The sequence below is a fragment of the Ischnura elegans genome, chromosome 6 (assembly GCF_921293095.1).
Source record: "Ischnura elegans chromosome 6, ioIscEleg1.1, whole genome shotgun sequence".
NCBI lineage: Eukaryota > Metazoa > Arthropoda > Insecta > Odonata > Coenagrionidae > Ischnura > Ischnura elegans.
Window position 1 is genome coordinate 107,780,642 of NC_060251.1, and position 21,446 is coordinate 107,802,087.

General features: G+C 35.3%; 1 protein-coding gene across 4 annotated transcripts in view; it reads right to left on the reverse strand.

Moving 5' to 3' along the window:
• LOC124161490 overlaps positions 1-21,446 on the reverse strand; it is a 173,372-nt gene that overhangs the window by 116,725 nt on the left and 35,201 nt on the right. For all 4 annotated transcript variants that reach the window (XM_046537817.1, XM_046537816.1, XM_046537815.1 and 1 more), the window contains exons 2-5: positions 17,903-18,027; positions 14,857-14,959; positions 12,490-12,906; positions 5,562-5,819 (exon numbers count right to left, since the gene is read on the reverse strand). In XM_046537817.1, the coding sequence (XP_046393773.1) occupies positions 5,562-5,819; positions 12,490-12,906; positions 14,857-14,931 (750 nt within the window). In that variant the 5' untranslated portion in view covers positions 14,932-14,959; positions 17,903-18,027. The remainder of the gene's footprint in view (positions 1-5,561; positions 5,820-12,489; positions 12,907-14,856; positions 14,960-17,902; positions 18,028-21,446) is intronic.

A 21,446-nucleotide genomic window follows, 5' to 3' on the forward strand; every position in this document is an offset into this window, starting at 1 on the left:
TCATTTGTAAAATACTCAGTTTATTACTGTATTTGCTTTTGCAAAAAAATCAGTTTTATGTAGGTGTGGCCAATATAAAAGACACTTATAAACTTGTATTAGCTAGCCTTCCTCAGCTGTATTTAATTTTGACGATATTTGATAAACAAGCACTTATAATAAAGCTTACTTGATTACCCTTTGCTAATAGAAGTCAAGTATCCTGAGAATTCTCCGGTTTCAAATATTTTAGGATCGACTTGTTTCCTTTCTTGCCATGGATTTAAACATATCTGGTTCTGTGATGTAACTAGTTACATGCTCCCTTGTGATTTCCCTCCATGTAATCCTGTTGCACATTCACTCTCAAGAAATACGATAGGGATTATCACGAGAATATATCTGCAAGCATTTATTTACCCATTATCGTTAATCAGATAAACCTTTATTGCGTTATTTTTATCCTAAGTGCTGTGTTTGCTGACAAAAACCGTCTCAATGTTACGTGCCGTGAGGTATTAGTGCGATAGTGCACCGTGCGGTATTCTCCTAGCCATGTAAGTTCACTGAAATGGTGTGAGCTAATAGACATGAAAGTAGCATTAAAAACCACTGTTTGGAATCTTTTGTTTGGATTCCCTTCTGAGAGTTGAGAAAGCAATAATAAATTTCGGGAATGTTTCAAATGTTTAAATGACCCAGCTTAACTTGTATTAAATAATGATTTCCATTAACCCCTTATAACCTAATTTTGCTTCTAAGCAACATCAAAAATGTATACATTTTCAGCTCTATTTCAGAATTATCTAAACTACGTATTATTTTGTGGTGTAAAGCTTAATTACGAAATATTTAGCTCCCATAATAATCATGATTGAGTGCAAACTTTTCAAGCTTTTTTTCAAGAAAAAACTTGAAATTTGATTTCTCTCCGAAGTACCTCTGGGTCAGAAAGGGTTAAAAACGTCTACTAATGCAGCACAAATGTTATCCTACATTCGCCTTAAAGTGTTGCAACCCGTGTAAAGATTATGTCAGTAAAATCCTCTTTTTATTTTCTTCAGAAATAATGTTTATGGAATAAAGAAAGGTCTAAATGCCATTTCCTACCTATCCAAGGACCGAAAAATTTTCTCTCGCGTTTTATTTTATATTGGCGTGAGTAATTCTGTTTCCTTTTCTCTCTTAAATTGGTTACGATTTTGATTTTCAAAGTGGATAATTACATTGGTTTTATTCCTTGAATTAAATTTTTGAAAAATTTTAGAGTAATGAGGGAAGTTTTATTTAAATTAGAGAATTGAATCGCTTTGATTTCATTTGTCTTTGATCTAAGATAGGTCTCTGGTCAGATATTTCCATATGAATATTTATCATTGGGTAAATCCTCAGGTAATGTGGCTCTGTGTTTCACATAATTTTTTTAGGAAAAAATTAGGAATCATATTATGGTTTTTGCTGTGCCATAGTTTTCATTGTTTAATTTTTTCTTTGTTACTAATCCCTCAATATGATTCGCACTTCACATTCCTTACATATTTACTTTATCTTATATATAAAAATGAATCGCAAAATGTGTTGGTAAGCGCATAACTCAACAACGCCTGGACCAATTTGGCCAATTCTTTTTTTAAAATGTTCGTTGAAGTCCAAGGATGGTTCTTACGGCGAGAAAAAATCGAATAATTGCCGGGAAAACCCTAAAAACAGCCCTTTTCTTTTTCACATACAAACGTTTTCTAATCTAAAATAAAAGGAAGTCGAAAATCGTGTTAGTTAGAACCGTTAGAACACTTATAACTTGAGAGCGGCTGCACCGATGTCAATGAGATTTGGTTCTTTGGATTCGTCTCAGGCGGGGTTAACATATAGGCCATTAAAAAAAGGATAATTTCACAAAAAAAAATTCATCTCTTTCTTATGGACATGCTTTTAGGAGTTATAGTAACACAACAATTGATAAGTCGGTCAAAACTACAAATAAAATAATTTGTTTTGTTTTTACCACTTTAATAACTGAATTTCGTAACAAAATAACATTTTAATTACTACATATATTCAAAATATTAATTAAATTGAAATTAAATTAAAAAATATTAATTCGAGCTAATTGTAAGCCCAGCCGTGGCCCAGCTCGAGTTGACACTTCACTACCGTGTTTGTAAACAAATCTCCATGCAATTGTTGACAAACGGTAATGTCCGTGTTCCTGTCGACGAATCGAGTAGTTTTAACTCATTTCCTTGGAATTATTGCAAATTATTTTCAGCGGAAGGTGAGCTCATCAACAAAGCATTCCAGAATATGATTGATCACCAAAAGAATCAAAAATGGTTTATTTAGTGAGCAAGAACGAAGATGTGGATGACTAAAACGAGGTAAATTCAAATAGTTCGTACTCTGCATGGGTTCGAATCTTTTAAATGTGTTACAAACGAAGACGAAATCACCAACTATCTATCTGAATATTTTAAGTCCTTGGACGTACCTGGCTTACCAAGGCACGATTTATAGAAAAAATGTAGTTTCTGTGTTCATGATCTTTCGAAGCATAAACCAACCATAGCTATCCAACGGAACGTGTTTGGTGATTAAAAAAATTGGTAATGAATGTGATTCACGTAACTTTACTCAAAGGAATTTCAAAGGTGAGGAAGTCCTCATTCCGAAGATTCCATGATCTCAATTCATATGCCCTTATGAGCTTAAACGTATTCAATTTTCAATTCGTGTTGCATTCGTGATAACGATTAAAAATCGCATGGCCAGTCTTTCAGTTTTTGTGTTGTTTGTGCTCATGTGCTAATGAAAACCCATGATTTTCTCATGGTCAATTTAACGTGCTATGTTCACGAGTCGATAAACCATCCTCTGTATTTCTTCCTTCGCTTCAAGTGCGTAGCTAAGATAGGGGGTTTTGGGCGCAGCTAATACTACGGGTCTGTAGGGTATAGAAAACTCGCTAAGGTAAGCGGGAAGTGTGGGGGCACTTCCCCCAGACATTTTTTAAGATAAATAGTTCAAAATAGTGGGTTTTGCGGCTGTGTGAATAGTTAAATATGTTTTGTTTGTTAGTCATCCGTCCCCCTAATATTAATAACAAAATCTTTCATAAAAAAAACTCTCTTAAGCTCTTGGGGGGGGGGGTTTATCCCCAAAACCTCCCCTCGCTGCGTCACTGCTTTGCTTCGCTATATTTATTTAGCTTCATCCGCTTCATCTTGCGCCTGATAACAAAGCCAAAAGTGTTGTTTATCAGAAGGTGCTTGACGCAAGACATTAAACCCGAATGTGTAGGGCTCAATGTGGTGCGTTTACGCATGCAGTACGTTTACGCAGTGCATTTTTTCCAAACAGAGATACTAAAACTGGCGCGCCTTAAGTCATTTAATGCGAATGTTGCTTCATAGGGGCTTTTCTTTCACGATTTTGAGCATCAGTTAAGCGTCGGTCTGGGGTTGTGTCAACCTGCCCCCTGAATGGGCCAAGTGTATGCAACAGACTTGGACCTAAAAACATTTTTTACAGCTAATAGCCAACAACTGAATGCGTATAATTTTTATTTCATGAACTGCTTCATTAAACCACATTGCCCAAAATTTCTTAAGCTAAAACGTAAGAAAATTTATTGAAAAAAATCCGCGTAAACGTGCTTCGATCCACCCTGTGTAGATTCAAAAAAGAAAATATCTTTCTGACAAGCAATTTTGGTACTCATTTACGTAGTTTTATTGAATTTGTATCCTTATTTTATTATAATAAATTAAACTTGATTAAAAACGATACAGCCGCTCTTGATTTATAACTGGTGTAAGTAAACTGTAAGTTCATTGATTGTTAGGCGGTACGAAGTTCGCCGGGTCAGCTAGTATATAATAAAAACACCCCTAATGTTCCACTCAATGCATTTGATGCACTGAACCGAGTTTGACCAACCCCGATGGTATTTACGTAGAAACTTTGTTGATTGCATTGCGTGGAACATACGAAGTATTTTTATTCTATTTTACGTAATAATGCGGTTTCACGAAGTTACGCCTAAATCCATTTAGTTCAAAACTGCATATTTCATTTTCATTTTGTCCTGCTTTTATCATTAATTGAGGCAAATATGAACTTGATAATACAACGATATAAGGGTCTACCCGATGATCAATTCGGCGTCTATCTCAGGTACATACAAATCTATTTTGGCATAAATTTCATCCCTCAACGTTAATCCCTTGTAATGGCACGTATCTGAATGCAGGGCCATTGCAATTACACAATAATTTGGAGAACTAGTGAGATTTCGTCTTGGTGAGTACAAAACGTTGCTGGGAGGAATAGAGAAGAGGCAGAAGGTGGGGATGGAGGCATACCCAATTTTGATGAGAAGAGATGATGATATTTAAAGAAAAGGAAAGAATGCCAGTTAAACTGTTATAGTAGATATAGAGAAAAGTATGGATGCTATTATTGCAAACCTTTAAGGTCATGGAAAAACTCGGTATGTATTTTTTCTAATCTTCATGATAAATATTGGTCAGCAACCGTGAGACTGTTTTGAAGCAGCTCTCTCCAATTATCTTATTAGCTATACATTTCCGATTTAGTAATTCGGATCTTGGTTTTTCGCTTTATAACCCTCCCCGTATGAAATATGCATTATGACCTGCATTGAATTCTTGCACTCCCGTAGCAAAGACACTTGATTTATTTCCAAATGGTGTGCTGATATCTGGCCAGATTTTTTGTTTTATGCATACATTTTCTAAATGGGAAGATATTAGGCTTATGTTGGCGTATCACACCTGTTTGACCGGTATTATTTTCTCAACTATTGGTTCTTAACAAAACGCATATTATCAGATTGAAAATTCCAGGATGTGTAGGGTGATATCTTTGTTAACAATTGGCTGTATAATTTTATTTCAAATTGGCTGTTAATTTTTTTATTGTTGCGATTTAATTAATACAGGTAAATTATGTGAATAGATCAAAATGTCTACCAATGATGTCCTGAAAATTTCTAATTGATAACGTTGTTTTGAACAATTAATTCGTCGCGAAATACAGTTAGTGATCGGTGATGCGTTATTCTAATGGGGGAAAATATGGTGTGGAAACATCTAAGTTTTAAGGTCCCTGGATGAAGGCGACTTCATTTTACAACTTATAAGCTATTTATTTGCTATATTCTTAAAAATTTCAGGGTGTGCTGCAGAGATAAAGGAAATTTTCGCAAATATTTGCCTGTATCTGAAGTAGAAATTTTTATCTATGCATGTCCTCATAGTTACAATTGTTATGCATATTTATGATTCAGGTAGTTTTTCAAAAGGGTGCTCTATGCATGCCCTGATTTATTTCGTAGATGATATTGTGTGTTTTGAACGAGTGATTCGTGAAAACAGACGAAGGATGATAAATCAAGAGGAGTAGTGATGCATCATCTTAATTGAGATAATCAAGGCGTGTGATCCTCGCAGAGAAACATAATTTAATATAAAAAATTAGGAGTCTTCTTCGCTTTCTCTTTTTCATGTGAACCTACCTTAGTTTTGAGATCACCTTTAAGTACTCTCTCCCCTCTCACTCACCTGTGTCGTTCCCTCCACTTTGGCCTCTCTCTTTTCCTCCTCCTCCCCCACCACCCTCGTAGCTGTCTCCAGCACCGTCTCCTCTTGGTTGCTTGCGGCGCTTGTGATGTTGGTCTCGGTGCAGGTGGAGGGTTCGGTGGTGGAGGTGGTGGTGTCGGGTGGAGGAGGGTTGGAGGGTTCCTCCTCGGGCCTCGCCTCCTTGGCCACACCATCCTCCACCTGGTTGCCGTTGGCGTCCAACGCACCCTCTGGCGGACCCTGGAGGAAGCGAGCGGGAGAACCCGAGGGGGAGGGGAATAAGGGGGTGAAGGGTTTCAGGAGTGTTTGGGGACAGGGCATACATACATACATACACGCAATAGGAACACACGTTTTGGTCGCCATGGTCAAAAAGATTCGTGTTTAGTACAATCAATTGTTTTTTTTTTAAGTTGTCATATTTCGTCAAATTATGTGGAACCCAATGAAGAGAGAAGAGTTTTTAATTCCAAGTTTTATTTTTGAGAAGAGGGAGACCAAATGATGGCCGAGTAAAAGTATTCGTCAAGATAGTCAGATAAAATCAAGTCACATAAAATCAGTCGTTACGTCAGTAATATTTTTTTGATTTTGGATCACATGCATTAAGTAGTGTTTTATTTTTAAGATGTTTTCAGTGCATTTTCGGTGATATTATTTGATGTTTCGGGTAAGGATGTTATTTTGTTCATGAAACGTTTGCGTAATGAAGGGGTAGCAGGATAAAGGATTATTTTTTTATAGGAATATATGGATAAACAGGATGTATTTCCATTGGTTGAAGGAATATTACGGTTGTGAACGTTAATTTAGGTGAGATATTTTATTTCATAATGAAGGTAGTACGTGAAATAAAAGCGTAGGAAAGCGTGAGTTAAGAATGGAATATTAGTTTTAATTTCAAATTATTCCGTAAAAAAGACGGATGAATGTGATTTGAAGAATAGAGATTTAATCAATCGCAGGCAGGTTTAGTTTAGATGAAGTTTTGGGGTGCATGATTTGTACGAAGGAATTCAGATGGTTGTGTTGAGAGAAAGTTTAGTCGTTCATGATTATTATTATGGTCAAGATGACAGTCAAGTCCCAGGTCGCAATGGTTGTGTGGTACAAGACGTTTAAGCATATGTTAGCGGGATGTATTTAAGGTTATGCAATAGTTAGGAAAGAGATCGATGATAGGTGATCGATGTGGAAGAGTCAGGTTAAGGGACAGGGGTTGGGGAAATTCTTTTAGATTCAATCTTCAAATTATTTTTCTCGAACGAACCCATCATGATTTTTACAATTGGCTTTAATTATAGATTCATTTTAAAATCTGAGTATAAATTTCTAGTATTTTAAAAGATTTCAAACTTTTCAATGAAATCCTCACACTCAAAGACTTGAAAAATTTAGAAGCCTAGATTCAAATATTTGCATATAATTATTAGCCAAATATTCTTCTTGAATATGAGTTTTTAAGTAAGAATAACTAAAAATATTTGACACTGAGATTTTCTTTTTTCTTTCCAACTACAAGCCATGCTTCTATGTTTTTAGCCTCTGACTTTCCCCTCGGTTCATCGAGGTGCTTGACCATAATGGGCACGTCCAACTCTTTCCGTTGGTGTAAAGTCACGGATTTTTCTCTTATACCTGAGATTTATTCATAACACAATCAGTAGGGTTGTTTTAAAGTAATGGCTTTCATTCGCGGTGCTATGTTCCAACTTATCAATGGACATTATTTGAGCATTTTATGAAACTCGCCTTTAGTTTTTATATTAAGTGTCTTGTATACGGCACCATCCCACGATGATTCCGCAATAGGTTTTTCTATTTTGCGAATTAATTATGCCTCTATATATCATAATGTGCATTTTTCCTTGTTCATCAATAAATTAGAGGCTTATGCATTTATTTGCCTTAGTTTCGTTCTTTATTCCAGAATAAAAATGTTTGTGAATGGTTTTGTATGGTTCCTATCCTTATCCAAAACGTGAATTCAGAATCACCCAGTGTATAATACAATAATCGGTCTTAGTTTTGGCATTATATGTACAAAGTATAACAAAAATACTTACTTCACAAAATATCACGTATAAAAAAAATTATTACCGCCGTTAAGTTTGAGCGACTTGCTATTACTTACCACAGAGTAGTGCATGAAAGTTCTTAAAAACATGGGGCACACCGTTTTCATGCTAAATCCATGCATGCTATGTTTTCCTATATTAAATTTTGAGTGAAATTCTCTTTTTGAGTGATGTGAATAAAATTATTTTCAATTATTTTCGCGCGAAATAAAATTTATTTTCAGTGTCTATATTAAACAGTCGTATTTTGTATAGTTTTTATGGAATTGTGTAGGAGTCATTATATTTTTCTGCCTTCATTTAGCTCAAATCTACAAAAAAAACAGCTCATGCATGCAAAAGAATAGCATAAGAGCCAGTAAACTGAAGAGAAACGAAAGCCACATCAAGGTAAAACAAGCATTTTGTGTGCTTCAACATGTTTTTGTGTTGTGCCTCATCCCTAAAATTGAAGAGTTTTAGAGGTTAAGCTCTAATATTTGTTGTGCACAATACCTAAGTTTTCCAGATCAAAAGGTTCTCTGAGTATTGCAACCCGCTGTTAAGTATCTTATTTCTTTTTGCTTAGTTGGTGTCATATTAAATGTTTCTTGATGATGCAAACGTGTCATGCAAAGGTTTAATTGCTGTGCTTTCCTTACATTTTCTGAAATTCAATCAAAGGAATGTATCTAACCTTTTATTTTGCAAAAGTGTCGCCAATGTGTTGTGTGATGCTCAGAATCGTGTTGAAAATCCATAGGAAGTTTGGGTGAAGGTTCAGGTTTATTTCCCAACCTCAAGCCAAATTTACATTTGTTTTTCCAGTATCTATGGTGATTGATGCACCAAATTGAAAGCCATTATTTTCTTTAACAAAGCTCAGAAGCATATAGATTTTATTAAAGAATTTTATTTCATTTTCCCATCTACATGTTGTGTGGAATACCTTGTATGACATCATATTGATAAACAATCCTTATGTGTAGGAACTATGAAGCAATATGACAACATTTTTTGAAATCACTCCACAAAAATTGTGAGTATCAAAACTGTTATTTCGCAGAAACCTCTAATATAAATCGTTAACACAAACTTAACACTCAAAACAGTACACAAATAAAATTAGTAATCAAAGAAAACTTTTATTCTTCTTTAGCAGTGATTGTGCGAAATGCTAAAATGCTGTAAAGCAATAATAAAAAGGAGACATAATGTATATAAAATTATCTTTACAGGATCCAGCTCTAAAGAGATAGTAACATTAGAGACGCGCTAACTTGACTGCGTTTTGCAGTAAGCCTTTTTTCTCGGCTATGAATTTTGCTATGACAGTAATAACTGAGCATAATTTCCTGGAGGCATTCCTGCCTAAAAATTTTGATTAAGTTCCTCATGCTAAGCCAAAATATATAAAGAAGTGTTGTAATCTTTTGGCATTTGACTCTCTGTAATTTATTGCTGTGTAGAGTTGCGTTAGATAGTAATCTCTTCAAATTAACTCCACAGGTTTCAAAATAGGTATATTTTAAAATTTTTGAATTGTTTGATATTTTTATTTTTTTATGAAATCATTTTTTAATATGTTAGATATTAGGTATTGAATTTGCTTCGAGAAATTAAAAATTGAGTGTATAAAAAAATAGTAAATATTGTGTAAAAAGCAAAGTTGGCATCTTATAAATTTTCAAAATAAGCTCGTAAGAATAAAAATTTTCTGAGAGATGTTAGTAAAAGATCTAAGAAGAGACTTTAGATATCTAAGCTTCTTTATAATGATAAAATTAAAATATCACTTTAAAATTTGGCAAACTCTAGTCATCTAGAACTGCAAATGTTTATAAATTCTTTGAATGAATATTTTTATGTCAACATTTATAAAAATTATGTGTTGTGACATATCGTACAACACTAAAATTGAGCTACAAATATCGCATTTGGTATAAATTGAGCAACTGTTTTGGAAATGGAGAAATAGGTAAATTTTTGAGCTTATTTTCACACGGTATCACTTCATGATATCATTATTTAGGCAATTTTTAAATGGGTATATTTTTATGTATGTACATAAACCTTGAGCGTCGCTTTATCACATTAATGATTATATATAAACTTAGTGGTGGAACCCCAATCACAACTTTTGTATCTTAAGCTATATCCTAAATATGGTTTTAGTTACATTAAATGTCCACGACGCTAGTGATGCAGACTTACGTAATTCGTGGACAACGTCTTTTTGGTATAAATTTAGTCTTACATATTTTTTTCAAAATGTCTTGTATTTGTCTTATGTTTTTTGGAAAACCCCGAAAATGAATATAATGTTTAATTTTTTCATTCGGCTTTATGGTTTTCCTACAGTTAAGATTTTCATTGATATTGGTCCGCAATTGTATTGTTATTACGTTTCAAATATAACACGCCTAGAAGCTTTTAAGTGCATCACTTGCTGAAAAATATTCTGCAAATATTGGAAATACTTGAGAATTGCCGAAAGCATGCAGCAATCTACTCTGTACCAGTCTACGAGCTTTTACAAAACCTTTTTATTAGGGAGCCACACCACATATATTCACGAGTTTTCTGAATATTTAGGCACCTATCTCTCTTCAGAATCAGTAATCAACATACTTAACTACTAAATGCAGTCATAGCACCAAATTCTTCCTTATGGAAGTGAATTTATTTGTCATGTATATTTGTCATAAATTTGCATTATGTAAATGCACGAAAATGCTAATTTAATTTACCGTTTCCTTTTTAATTTAAGAGAATTTTTATCAACACAAATCAGGCTACTCCATAATTATATTGAGTAAATTAACGTCATCCGAACATTTTAGAAGAATTTCTCTGTGAAATGTTATTTAGTTCTGGTAAATGTAATGAATGATACCTACAGACTAGTGTGACACTATCATAGTTCGCTAAATTTTGAGTAAGAGCCTTATATAACGTGATTTAATTGTAGTAAGAAAGAGCGTTCCTTATTGGGGATAATATGAAAGTTTTTGCTTCTTTTGCGCGCTGTTCATTTTAGGAGTTCTTTCAATTTACATTTGCCAAATTCTTGGCATAGAATGCGGTATATAAAAAGTCTTAAGACTCAAGCATTGCTTTTCATGAGAATTTTATAATTTTTCCCTCTTGTAAATACTTTGCACGCATAAAATTTTCCATTAGTTACGAGTACAACGTGCATTTCATCAGCAAAATGTTCATAATCCTCAATAATGTAGCTCTTTTTCCAGGGTTCTCTTTTATATTCAACTTATTACGCTAGGTTAATTTTAATAGCATAATTAAACAGAGCATCTTATCTAAAGCAACACAATCGCAAAGCTATATGTGAATTATTTAAAGTAGCGATTCAGAGCTATGAAAAAAACTCAACCGCAAAAAGGCGTTGCCTAATCTCCTTAGTAAGCATAAGCGACAGATACAAACAAGGATATTTTCGTAGGCCAGTAAAGCATGGCAGAGGCGTTCTAACTGTTGCTTGTTACGTATTTCAGTCTAGTGAAATACGCTCTGTTCCTATTGTTCTTCACGACTGTCCAATTATAGTGCGCGAAATTCTTATCTGTTCCAGAAATAAAAGAAAATGAGAAATGATAATCAGAATAACTTCATCGACGCACATTAGTAACTAGATTGAATATTGCCCATTGGAAACGCATTCGGTCGCAGCTAAGATGTGGGACTCATGCTCTTTGAAATTCAATCTTTATCTATAACGCTGTTTATTCTAGTGATGCATTGGTTTACGGGATCACTTTCAATTTTGTGAGGAGCTGAATTAAAGCTTTTTTTCTATTTTAAATTGCAACTATAGAAATAAAATGCCCACATTTTGATTAATTGCGTGATAATCAGCATTTTATATAAATTTTAATACTTGATTAGACCCGGTTCGGAGCCTTTAATTCTACTCGCATAAGTAATAGAAATTATGGTCACAGTATCAGGGATATCTCCAAATATGCGTACAACAAAATACTTCACGGGCTTCAGCTCACTGGTCTTTAAATATCGCCATGGCAGTAAAGTTGTTTGAAGAGAAAATATAAAATTAACCATTTAGATATCATATCCAGAATCTGAGCATGGCGCTTAGCATGTATTTATGACATTGTATTAATTAAATTTCATATCCATAAAACACTAATCTGTTTCTGTAATTTATTTTGTTTCTATTTCTATTTGTGCTAGGCTTCTTTGTGGTAGGTTTCATGCCTGAAATTTTTAATTTAGTGCTCTCATTTATTTTTATTTTCATGCAAAATATGACTGGCGCTTCTATGTTATTCAGGACTCATTTTTTTGGGCTTATTTTTTGCCCATTGCATTTATTACTATTCTGGCTTTCGGTGTCTGTAATTCATTATTTTTTATATTAGGCAACAATGTTCCCACCGTGCCGTACCGACGGAGTCGGAGGACGAAACTGTTGCAGAATAAAAAGATATAATTAATTACACATAGCGACTGCCGGAATAGCAAGACATGCTGGATGCAGTTATCGCCATATAATATCTATATCATCATAATTTCTTTTTAAGCTCATTTGTTCAGCTCTTATTTGTTGGGCAATTATCAATCCAGTTACCGTTTAGTGCGTATTTGAAAACCGTCAGTTCTTCAAGTCACCGCTTTTCCCATATCCTTTGGCGTGTTCTCTATCAAATGTGTGGGTGTTAAGGGACATTTTCATGTGATTATATATGTATAAAACCATTGCTTCTCCGCCTCTCCTGCTCTCTCCTCCTCATCCATCCTTCCCGTTGCATCTGCACACTCTCAGCAGGGGACTAACTCGAGCTGAACTTCATGACACCGCTTCGGGTGGTTACCTGCTCCTCAACCGACTCCTCGACGACGGACCGGGAGCTCATGCCGACCACCTGCTTCTGCATCAGCTGCTGCGTCTCCTGCTTTTGCATGAGGTTCTGCGCCGAGAGATCCGGCGTCTGTGCCAGAGCCTGCTGCATCATCTGCTCCTGTTGGCGGAGGAAGCTGTCCTGCTTCTCGGCGAGCGCCCTCTGCATCAGGTCCTCCTGCTGCCGCATGAGGTCGTCCGCGCCCGACATGATGGAGAGGTTTCCGAGTGCGGAGGACGTGGCGGCGGTGGATGAGGAGGAGCTCATCTTGACAGAGGAGGAGACCACCTTGGAGGAGGAGAAGGACTGGCTTGACTCCTCAATCCTCGTCTCGCTCTCCTCCTTCTTCATGCTCGATTGGCTGATGTGCGTGCCATCTTCTGTCACTTCCTGAAGAAACAGAAAAAAGAAGATAATGATTAAATAGACCTGCACAGGGCGGCAAGGGTAATTTTTACGGTTTACAAGGAGATTTAGCATGAAATAGTCAGATTGCTAACTGGATTGAGTTTGAAAGTTAATTTATTTTTTAATATTTTTGAATGAGATTTATTTCCAAGAAATGGAAAATGTAATTGCATGGGAATGGGTTTGGGAGATTAATTATCATTCCTAGTGCAGAGTGTTCCATGCATTCTTATGTAATTCTTGTTTCAGGGAAAATAGGAAAAGGAGGAGAATTTTTAGAAAAAAAGAGCTTACGGATGAAAATCAATACGGGTGCTAGGAAATTAAAAGCACAAGAGGGACAACATTGTATCATAGGTTTCTCGTAGAAATATAATGTAAAGTACACTAACTTTCATATAGGTTTTAGACTTAAAGGAAGCATTTAATGGCGTGTATTAGCTTTTTAGCTATTCAATATTTGGAATTCTGAAAGAGTTTTTTTATGACCGCAGATGAAGAAACACTATGGTAAACGTTAGTTATTTCTTGCAACCGTAAAATAGCGCCTACCTATCTATAGATATAGGTTGGCTTTTCTGCGAGTTTCTCGACAATCGGCGCTAATGTGAATGGCATAGAAAGAGTTTCAAATCCAACTCTCTGCATTATATTTCTGATAGTCAATAGTAATTATAATGTAAAAACTTTTGTAAAGGAAAGTAAAGAAATTAAAGCCACCCCGCATCGTATGAATCTTCAGTATGATAAGTAGATTTTCGTATATCTAGGCATATATTTAGTACGGGATCTGTCCTTGTTAGATTACAAAAGTGTAGATTAAAAGTTAAGATTAGGAAACGCAGTACGTGATAGATACGTCTATCCTTGTACTCAAATTGCTAGGCATTTCCCAAAGTCAATCTTGGAAACTCATTTCCTGATGAAGTAACTCTTTCGTATTATGCAATCCCGGAAGTTGAGCTTCTGTTTACTTTAGCTGATAGCAAATCTTGGCAACCTTACCGTTATTTTTTTCTCGGAGTATTGGACTACGACTTATTCGCAATTCGCCTGCGCAATGGACGACTCTGTTATTTGAATAATTTTGATTATACAAGTTGAGTCAATGCATATCAGAATTTCATTTGAACAACACATTTAGATGAACGTATATCAATAGTTCACATCAGCCAATATAGTCATTAAATTCCTTTAGCATATGTTACTAATTTTATATTGATTCATAATTATTCTCAACATTTCTTTTATCCGACGAAATTGTTGAAAATATTTCATATCTTTCATTTATACATGGTAGGTTATTTATGTGCGTGAATATTTTCATTGGTAATTCGGGATTCAATGGACATCTTAATGATATACTATGCAATATACCTGGGAAAGCACTCGATGAAAAGGTGCTTTTTGCTTATGATCTTAGATTTTCCCGGCGTATCAGTTGCAGAAAAGTTTCTCGGGTTTTCCACCGGTTGATGTCGTCCATGTCTCCCGACGTTTCGATCCGCGACTTGCTTATCATCCTGATCAGCAAGTCGCGGATCGAAACGTCGGGAGACATGGACGACATCAACCGGTGGAAAACCCGAGAAACTTTTGTGCTTTTTGCTCTGTGCAAACTGTTATTCTCGAATTTTACCGAGTAGGTACACTATCCATTCATTAATAAAGCAATGTAGGATGAATGATTATCTTTTAAGAACTTTATTTCGTGCTGCTTGTATTGCATTACATTTACTTTACTCAGTTTTCCATTTCTTTTCACATGAAATCATTTTATTAAATTAATAAATATTTGGTAATGATAATTTTTCATGTCCATATTTTTTAAGAAATTAATCTTAGAGACTTGTAAATGCACGTAATGAGTGAAGTTTAACTTATTTTGCTATTGCTTAATTGACTCCTTTGTAGGAAAAGCGTTTGGCCTACCTGGCTAGAGGATGATTCCTGTGTAGACGATGATTGCTTCATAACGTTTCCGGCATCACTTGGAACTGTCGCCATTTCGCTTTCTTCTGTTTTTAAATTTTCCCTGAAAGGAAGAAAGATATGTGAGTTGGGAAACTACATTTATTTATATTTTTTTACTTTTAATAAAAATTTTTGTGTATATTAACTCATTTGAAGACATATACACGGGAGGAAGTTTTGACACTTCATTTAATTTTTGAAGCGTAAGCAGTTTATTCGATGAAATAATTGAGTACAAATATTGAAACCATACGTTTGATTTTACCAAGTTTACTATTTTATGAAATTATTTTAAAATCCATGTCACATTCACTTCAAATTTAGCCAATATTATCAGCCCACAGGATGGAACATTTTTCTTTGAAATATATTTACAAAATAGATATGAAAAAGAGGGATGTCTTTGCAGGAAAATATGAGCAAGTTTGTTGCATAATATTCAATATATTCATTCTGAATAATTTATTTAGCGTAATACATAATTAAATCACTACGGTGGATTCTGGTTGGGATAATAAGTAATTTGACTGGTTGTGTTACTGGTTATTTGTCACAATTGATGCACGATGCTGGTTTTTTCTTCGCTAAAACAGTGGCGAGAGTATATTTTATATGTTTTTGAAAGTACTAGTCCTCACCATTTTTTACGGAGTGAATAACAGTCGATAGTAGTTCATTGTATGTCGCAGTAAAGTATTATTTTTATTAATTTCTATAAATACCATAGTTAATTTGCGAATTTGGCCCAATTTTCGTGGGACATAGAAAATTTTTTCTTGACATATGATATTCCATTTCTATAATGAATGCCATTTTATAGTAAAGCCATTTCTTGGTGACAAAATTAAAATTAACGCAAAATACGGAGATTATTAAAAATCAGTAGATGTTTTAGGATAATTTTAATTATAGGACCCACCCAATAACAAGCCCTCCATGTTTTTATCGAACAATAACAGAGTTTCATCATAGTTTTTCCATTAAATACTTGGAGCGCTCGTTCAATGGAGCTCAATGAAAAATTCAGCGATAAAAGTATTCGACTCCCTCAGATTTATTTTCATTGACTCCCGTCAGTTACTTCCCTGTTTCATATTCCTCACGTCGAAACGTATCCTGGAGTTTATTATTATGTTTCTAATGAATTTCACTGAATACCCTTCAATTTGCTCGAGAGGGCGATTCTTTCACCCTGCGCACCATTTGGCAACGTCGCTTGACTGGGAGGCTCGCGGAATAAATAACCGCCAGTGCCGCCAGCCGCCAGTCTCTTGTTATTCCCCAGGATTGCCTCCTTCGCCGCCTCTGTGCTTTTGTTTGTCCCTTTTGCCTCCTCGCTTTCCTCCCCCTCTAGCTATCGCTCGCGATAGAAGAAGACCCAGTGTCCCTCTCCCCATATTTGCCCTCACCTAACAGTCTCCAGTACAGCCAGCACAACCCCGCTCCCACTCAAGTTTCTATCCCTGTTTCCGCTCCATGGGGTTACCTATTTTGATGATTAACATGATTCACGGGGTAGTCACTTCATAGCTTAATATTTCAGTGATGTCTATGATTAATGTGATTGCGAACCGATTTGGTGAAAAGAGTTGGCAAAATGATATTTTACTATCCCAATCTTGTGCTATGATGGATTAATTGAAAATAAGCTCAGTAATTTAGTGATGTAAACGTTGAAGACTTATTTGGCGTTAAAAAGCTGGTGTGTTGACGCTTAATCTGCCTTCATCAAGTTAGTAATTTCTCAGGCAGAGCATGCAGTAACGCGGTAACAGGATTTTAACTGTTGTAACAGGGTTTTATTTTCGTAAAGTTCTTCAATAGGAGTGAAAGCTCCTTGCTTTGACGTGCCTCGCGTTTAAGGAACAGTAGAAGCTCCCAGTCATTTACGTAATTTATTTTGGCAATGATCCAAGTTTCCAACTGTGTAATTAAAAATATGTGGCTGGCGGTACCCGCTTCGTCAAAAAAATCAGGACATGTCTTTCAATTTTTACTTACTAGTTTTATTGCTCTAGTTTACAATTATTAGATAATTACTAAGTTCATATAAGATCTTATTAGTTCTAATGAGACTAGAGGTCTTATTGATTGCTTTGTGCTGTGAATTCGGCCAAGGAAAGAGAGCTTTAAAAAAACTATTGCACTCATTGCTATAGTTAACCTTTTGATAACAATTATGCACAGGATAATTTAGCATTGTTACCGCATGCTTACCAAATTTTCATTGCGATAGAATGTACTACAGACGGGCTTGGAGAAAATTGGGCATTTAATGTGAGATATAGGGAGGAGGAACGTGTGCTTAATTGAAAAAGAAAATCATTTATGAGGCTAATGATTTGTTTGGTAGAATGTAAACATTACAGCTTCCATCTCAGCTACTCAGTGATAACTTATTCACCCGAATTTTAGTCAGATAGGCGAAAAATATTGGATAGCCACATCTGGGAGTCCACAAACACTTAATGATACCGATAAATTTCCGCCCAAAAGTTAGATTTATTAAATTCACAATTTATTATTATTTAAATCTTGCTCAACTTTCCCCCGAAAACTTTTTTTCAATGGCGCAATCTGTCCGGTACATCATCCTTGCGGGCGTCCTTGATCACACCTTTAGGTTGGACCTGACATTGAGCCGATTATTGCTCCATAATTGTACTTGAGGTCACTTTAAGATGCCTTGTTGTTTTTATTATATCTCAGCTAGTTTATTCGACCAAGCACAAATTCTTCTGCAGTATATTGAATTTCGCATATGTGTTCGTACCTATATGCGTGAATGCAAAAGAAGTGTATTTCAATTTACATTGCAATTGGAATTAGAATTTTTTTACAGACGCATTTTTGCGACTCTATGCCTTCGCCATAGTTAGGCAGATTTACCATAAGCACTACAAACTCGGTTTGTAAAAAATAGTTGGTGTTAAAACGTAGTTTTTAAATATACGTCTGTATAGTTTCATTTTTTGGGGATTTGAAATTTATGACATGTTCATACTTAGAAATATATTCCTTGGGCTCTTCGCTGCTTATGCTTTGAGTTGTGCACGGTCGTTCCTCGGGTCGTGGACCGTCACAAACGTCTTCCTGGAAAGTGACAGTCTTCTTCTTTGATGAGCCTCCCTGAATAAAATAAACAAAAAATGTCAATCTTTACATGACTCGAAATTTAAATAAAAATACATGTATTGATTGGTCATTGATTGGTCAATTCACTTGAATCAGTTTTATTGGCTGTATGCGTTTGAAAAATCTCCTATCATGTATTAGAACAATAGAAGAACGTGCCAATTCTTAGTTTACTTGGTAGTCAGCTTTATGCATCAAACAATTGCTGAATTAAATGAAGTTTAAAATTTCACGAACATGTATAGTAAATAGTAATAACAAATCCACCAATGAAATGCGTGAAAAATATGTAATTATACAGGTAACTTTTCGATCGTCCAGTACAGAATAATTAAATTTAAGATAAATTTTACGTGCTCTGATATTCAATCGGTGCTGGTATATTTGATTTAGTGATGTTCCGTATTTTTATTTAAAGAAATCCTCGAGGTAAACTGGTGTACCTAGGTGAACATTTGACTTTTAAAAACATTTGAATCATAAACCGTGGAAGGATTTTTGGTGTGTAGTTGTCACTTATAGATCTTTTATAATCTTGGTAACGTATTTACTAGCCATATTATATTGGCTTGTGCAATGTTATTAATGCTGTAATTCATATTTCCGCACAACTGCCGTTCTAGTGCACAATCCTCGTCATAATAATATTTTTCGTGACACCCGCTTTGATTCATTTCCCTGGTATGGTATGGCCTTAGTATCAATCGCTAATTATTGAATGGTCTAATCAATAATTTATTGAGATAAATGCACTCAGTCTTTGTTGATAAATATTGAGTAAACTGCTGTCTGGACGGCAAGAAATATTAATCAATACAGAGTATTTTCGTCTATTGTATTTCCACATGATGGAAGTAAACCAAAACTAGCAGAAGTGAACTGTATGATTGAATGCTTAAAGCTGCGGTAGCAAAATATCCACCGGTGGAGACATCAGAACATCCAAATGCAGTGGGATTGATACGGATTAACGCTGTGTGATATTTTAGTAGAGTAGGACACGACTCTCGAAAAAGTCTAAATTTGTTCCGAGGTCGACGAACCTTTTTCAGACAAAGGCTCTTCGGAGGAAACCAATTTTGAATTAGGAGATGAGAGAAAGGCGACGGCAGGAACATACGGAAGAGAAAAATTACGTTGGTCCCTAAAGTGTGCCAGAATAGATATCATAAAGGTGAGGGTGGATTAAATGCCTTCTCATAGCATTTGCATAGGAATAATGAAATTAAGCGGTACAGAGTATTAATTTGGAGCAGATGTGAAAAATATAGAAAGAGGAAAAGTATGAGTCGTTAAAAAGCCACTAGTATTTGAATCATTGGCGTGGAGAATAAAATAACATAGCCAATTCTAGAAACGAAATGTATTGCGTATTTGGCTTAATATTTGCGGGAAAATACGTTATTGCTCATAAAGCAACTGGTGGGAGTGACGCGTTTTTATTTAAAGAGGAAATGTAAGCGAAAGAATTATAGAAGTTAAAGAAGTGATTAGGGAATCTTTTGAAGTGACCCTGTGATCAGATTATTGGGCTATTAAAAGAAATGAAAATTTTGAACTACTGAGAAATGGGTTTTTAAACAGTGGAAACTTCCAAATACACTTTATGGTTCATGATGATAAAGGCCAGTGGACCTTCGAATGGAGAAATACTTCCTGAACTAGCTAACTGGGATCTCACTGCTATGTCTTAAGTGTTTATGATCTCTTCTTGAAAAGTAAGTAAGAGTTTATACAATGTTTTTTAGGATGTTTGTGTAATTAATTGCGTTGTCTGGAGTGAATAGGAAGAAAAGCACAATCATAAGGAATAATTTTTTAATAATAATAATAGAATTTCAGGCTGTAAATATGCTGAATTAGACGGAATGGGAAAGCTGATTCCGTATTACTTCTAAATTAGGATATGAGAGGATAGTTAGAGCCGTTATGAGAGGTTTTTCTTCAGAAATTATCTGCCACCCTGAAAATACCGACACTTTTGGAAATATTTTTTTTTGTCTTTTAGAACTCCAAATATTTGTAAATGTTTAAAATATGGACGTGATTTATAGTAAAAATTAAATTTTTGTTCATAGAAGGTTTTATGCTTTAAAGAAAAGATAATTTTTAGGCCAGTTACGGAGATTTCGCGATTAATAGAATGCAGGCAGCAATCTATAGTCACACATATGTATGGTAAATTAAAGAAGGCCGCTGGAGAAAATATATGGAGGCGGATAAGATGGATGAAGCTGTTAATTAGTTGGGAGGTGATGATGAAGACCACGAAAGCAGAAAGGATGATGAGAAAGTGAGTAGAATGAGAATAGGCGTTCACGGTTGAATGATGAGAGTTTAGACTCCTGGCGAGATGGAGGTTAAAATATTTTAAGTGGTGATGAATGCTCGCGTTGATGTGAAATAGAGTAAATAATTGAAAATAATATCATTTTTTCGGTGCGTTAAGGTTTTTCCTCAAAGTTTTTTTCCTCATTTTTAATCGCCTTTCACCAGCCGTTTCACTTGCAGCGTCATAAAAAGTTCATGAGCATGAGCTTACATATTACGGCATTACTGGAAAATTATTACTTATATATAACGGTCGTTGATCCGAATGAGGATAAATTTTCAAGGAGATATATTTGGTAGTATGTTGGCTGGTAGTTAAAATATCGTTTACCTAAAAACTATCGTTTTTCTCAATGGCAATATGGAAGGATTGACCATCTTTCGCGTTCCTTCCCGTACATGCCGGTATGGCGACAAGTTTCGCCTGGTCTCCTCTTAGCGTCTTCAGGAAGAGGAAGCATGAATACTATCGGAGGATAACGAATAATAATAAAATTTTCACCAAACTAGAATGTACGCGATGAGTTTCTGAAAGATGGTCATTTCTTCATTTAAACCCCGCGGAAATTCCATTTAATCCCAAATTGAGATTTATCTGTATTTACATTGGGTGGAGTGCTAGAGTTTTATAATCAAAACTATTATCTCTACTGAAGTAAAATCTGATGCTTTCCCGGCGAATATGTTCAAAAAAGGCTATTCGGGCTTCCAGCCGGGTGGTCTCCCTCCATTCTGGTATGGAGGGAGACCACCCGGCTGGAAGCCCGAATAGCCTTTTTTGTATTATCTCTACTGTTTGAGCCAAAGTTTAGCCATGCATTTACGTAAGCGAGAGAGACTATTCCTGGCTATATTAAATACAAGCAGCCATTTTAGTATATTTTAGTTGTTTTATGTGTTACAGTGTGGTATTTGATTCGTCACGAGACTGAAGAGGGAATAGGCCTTAAACTTCCTTGAAGCGTAACTGATAAGCCGGTAACAATGAGCCGGAGAAATTAGTACTTCATCATTTTTATGCATAAATATTTGAGATGGCTCTATGAATTATAGTTGCTTGGATCTTCTGAAGATCATACCAT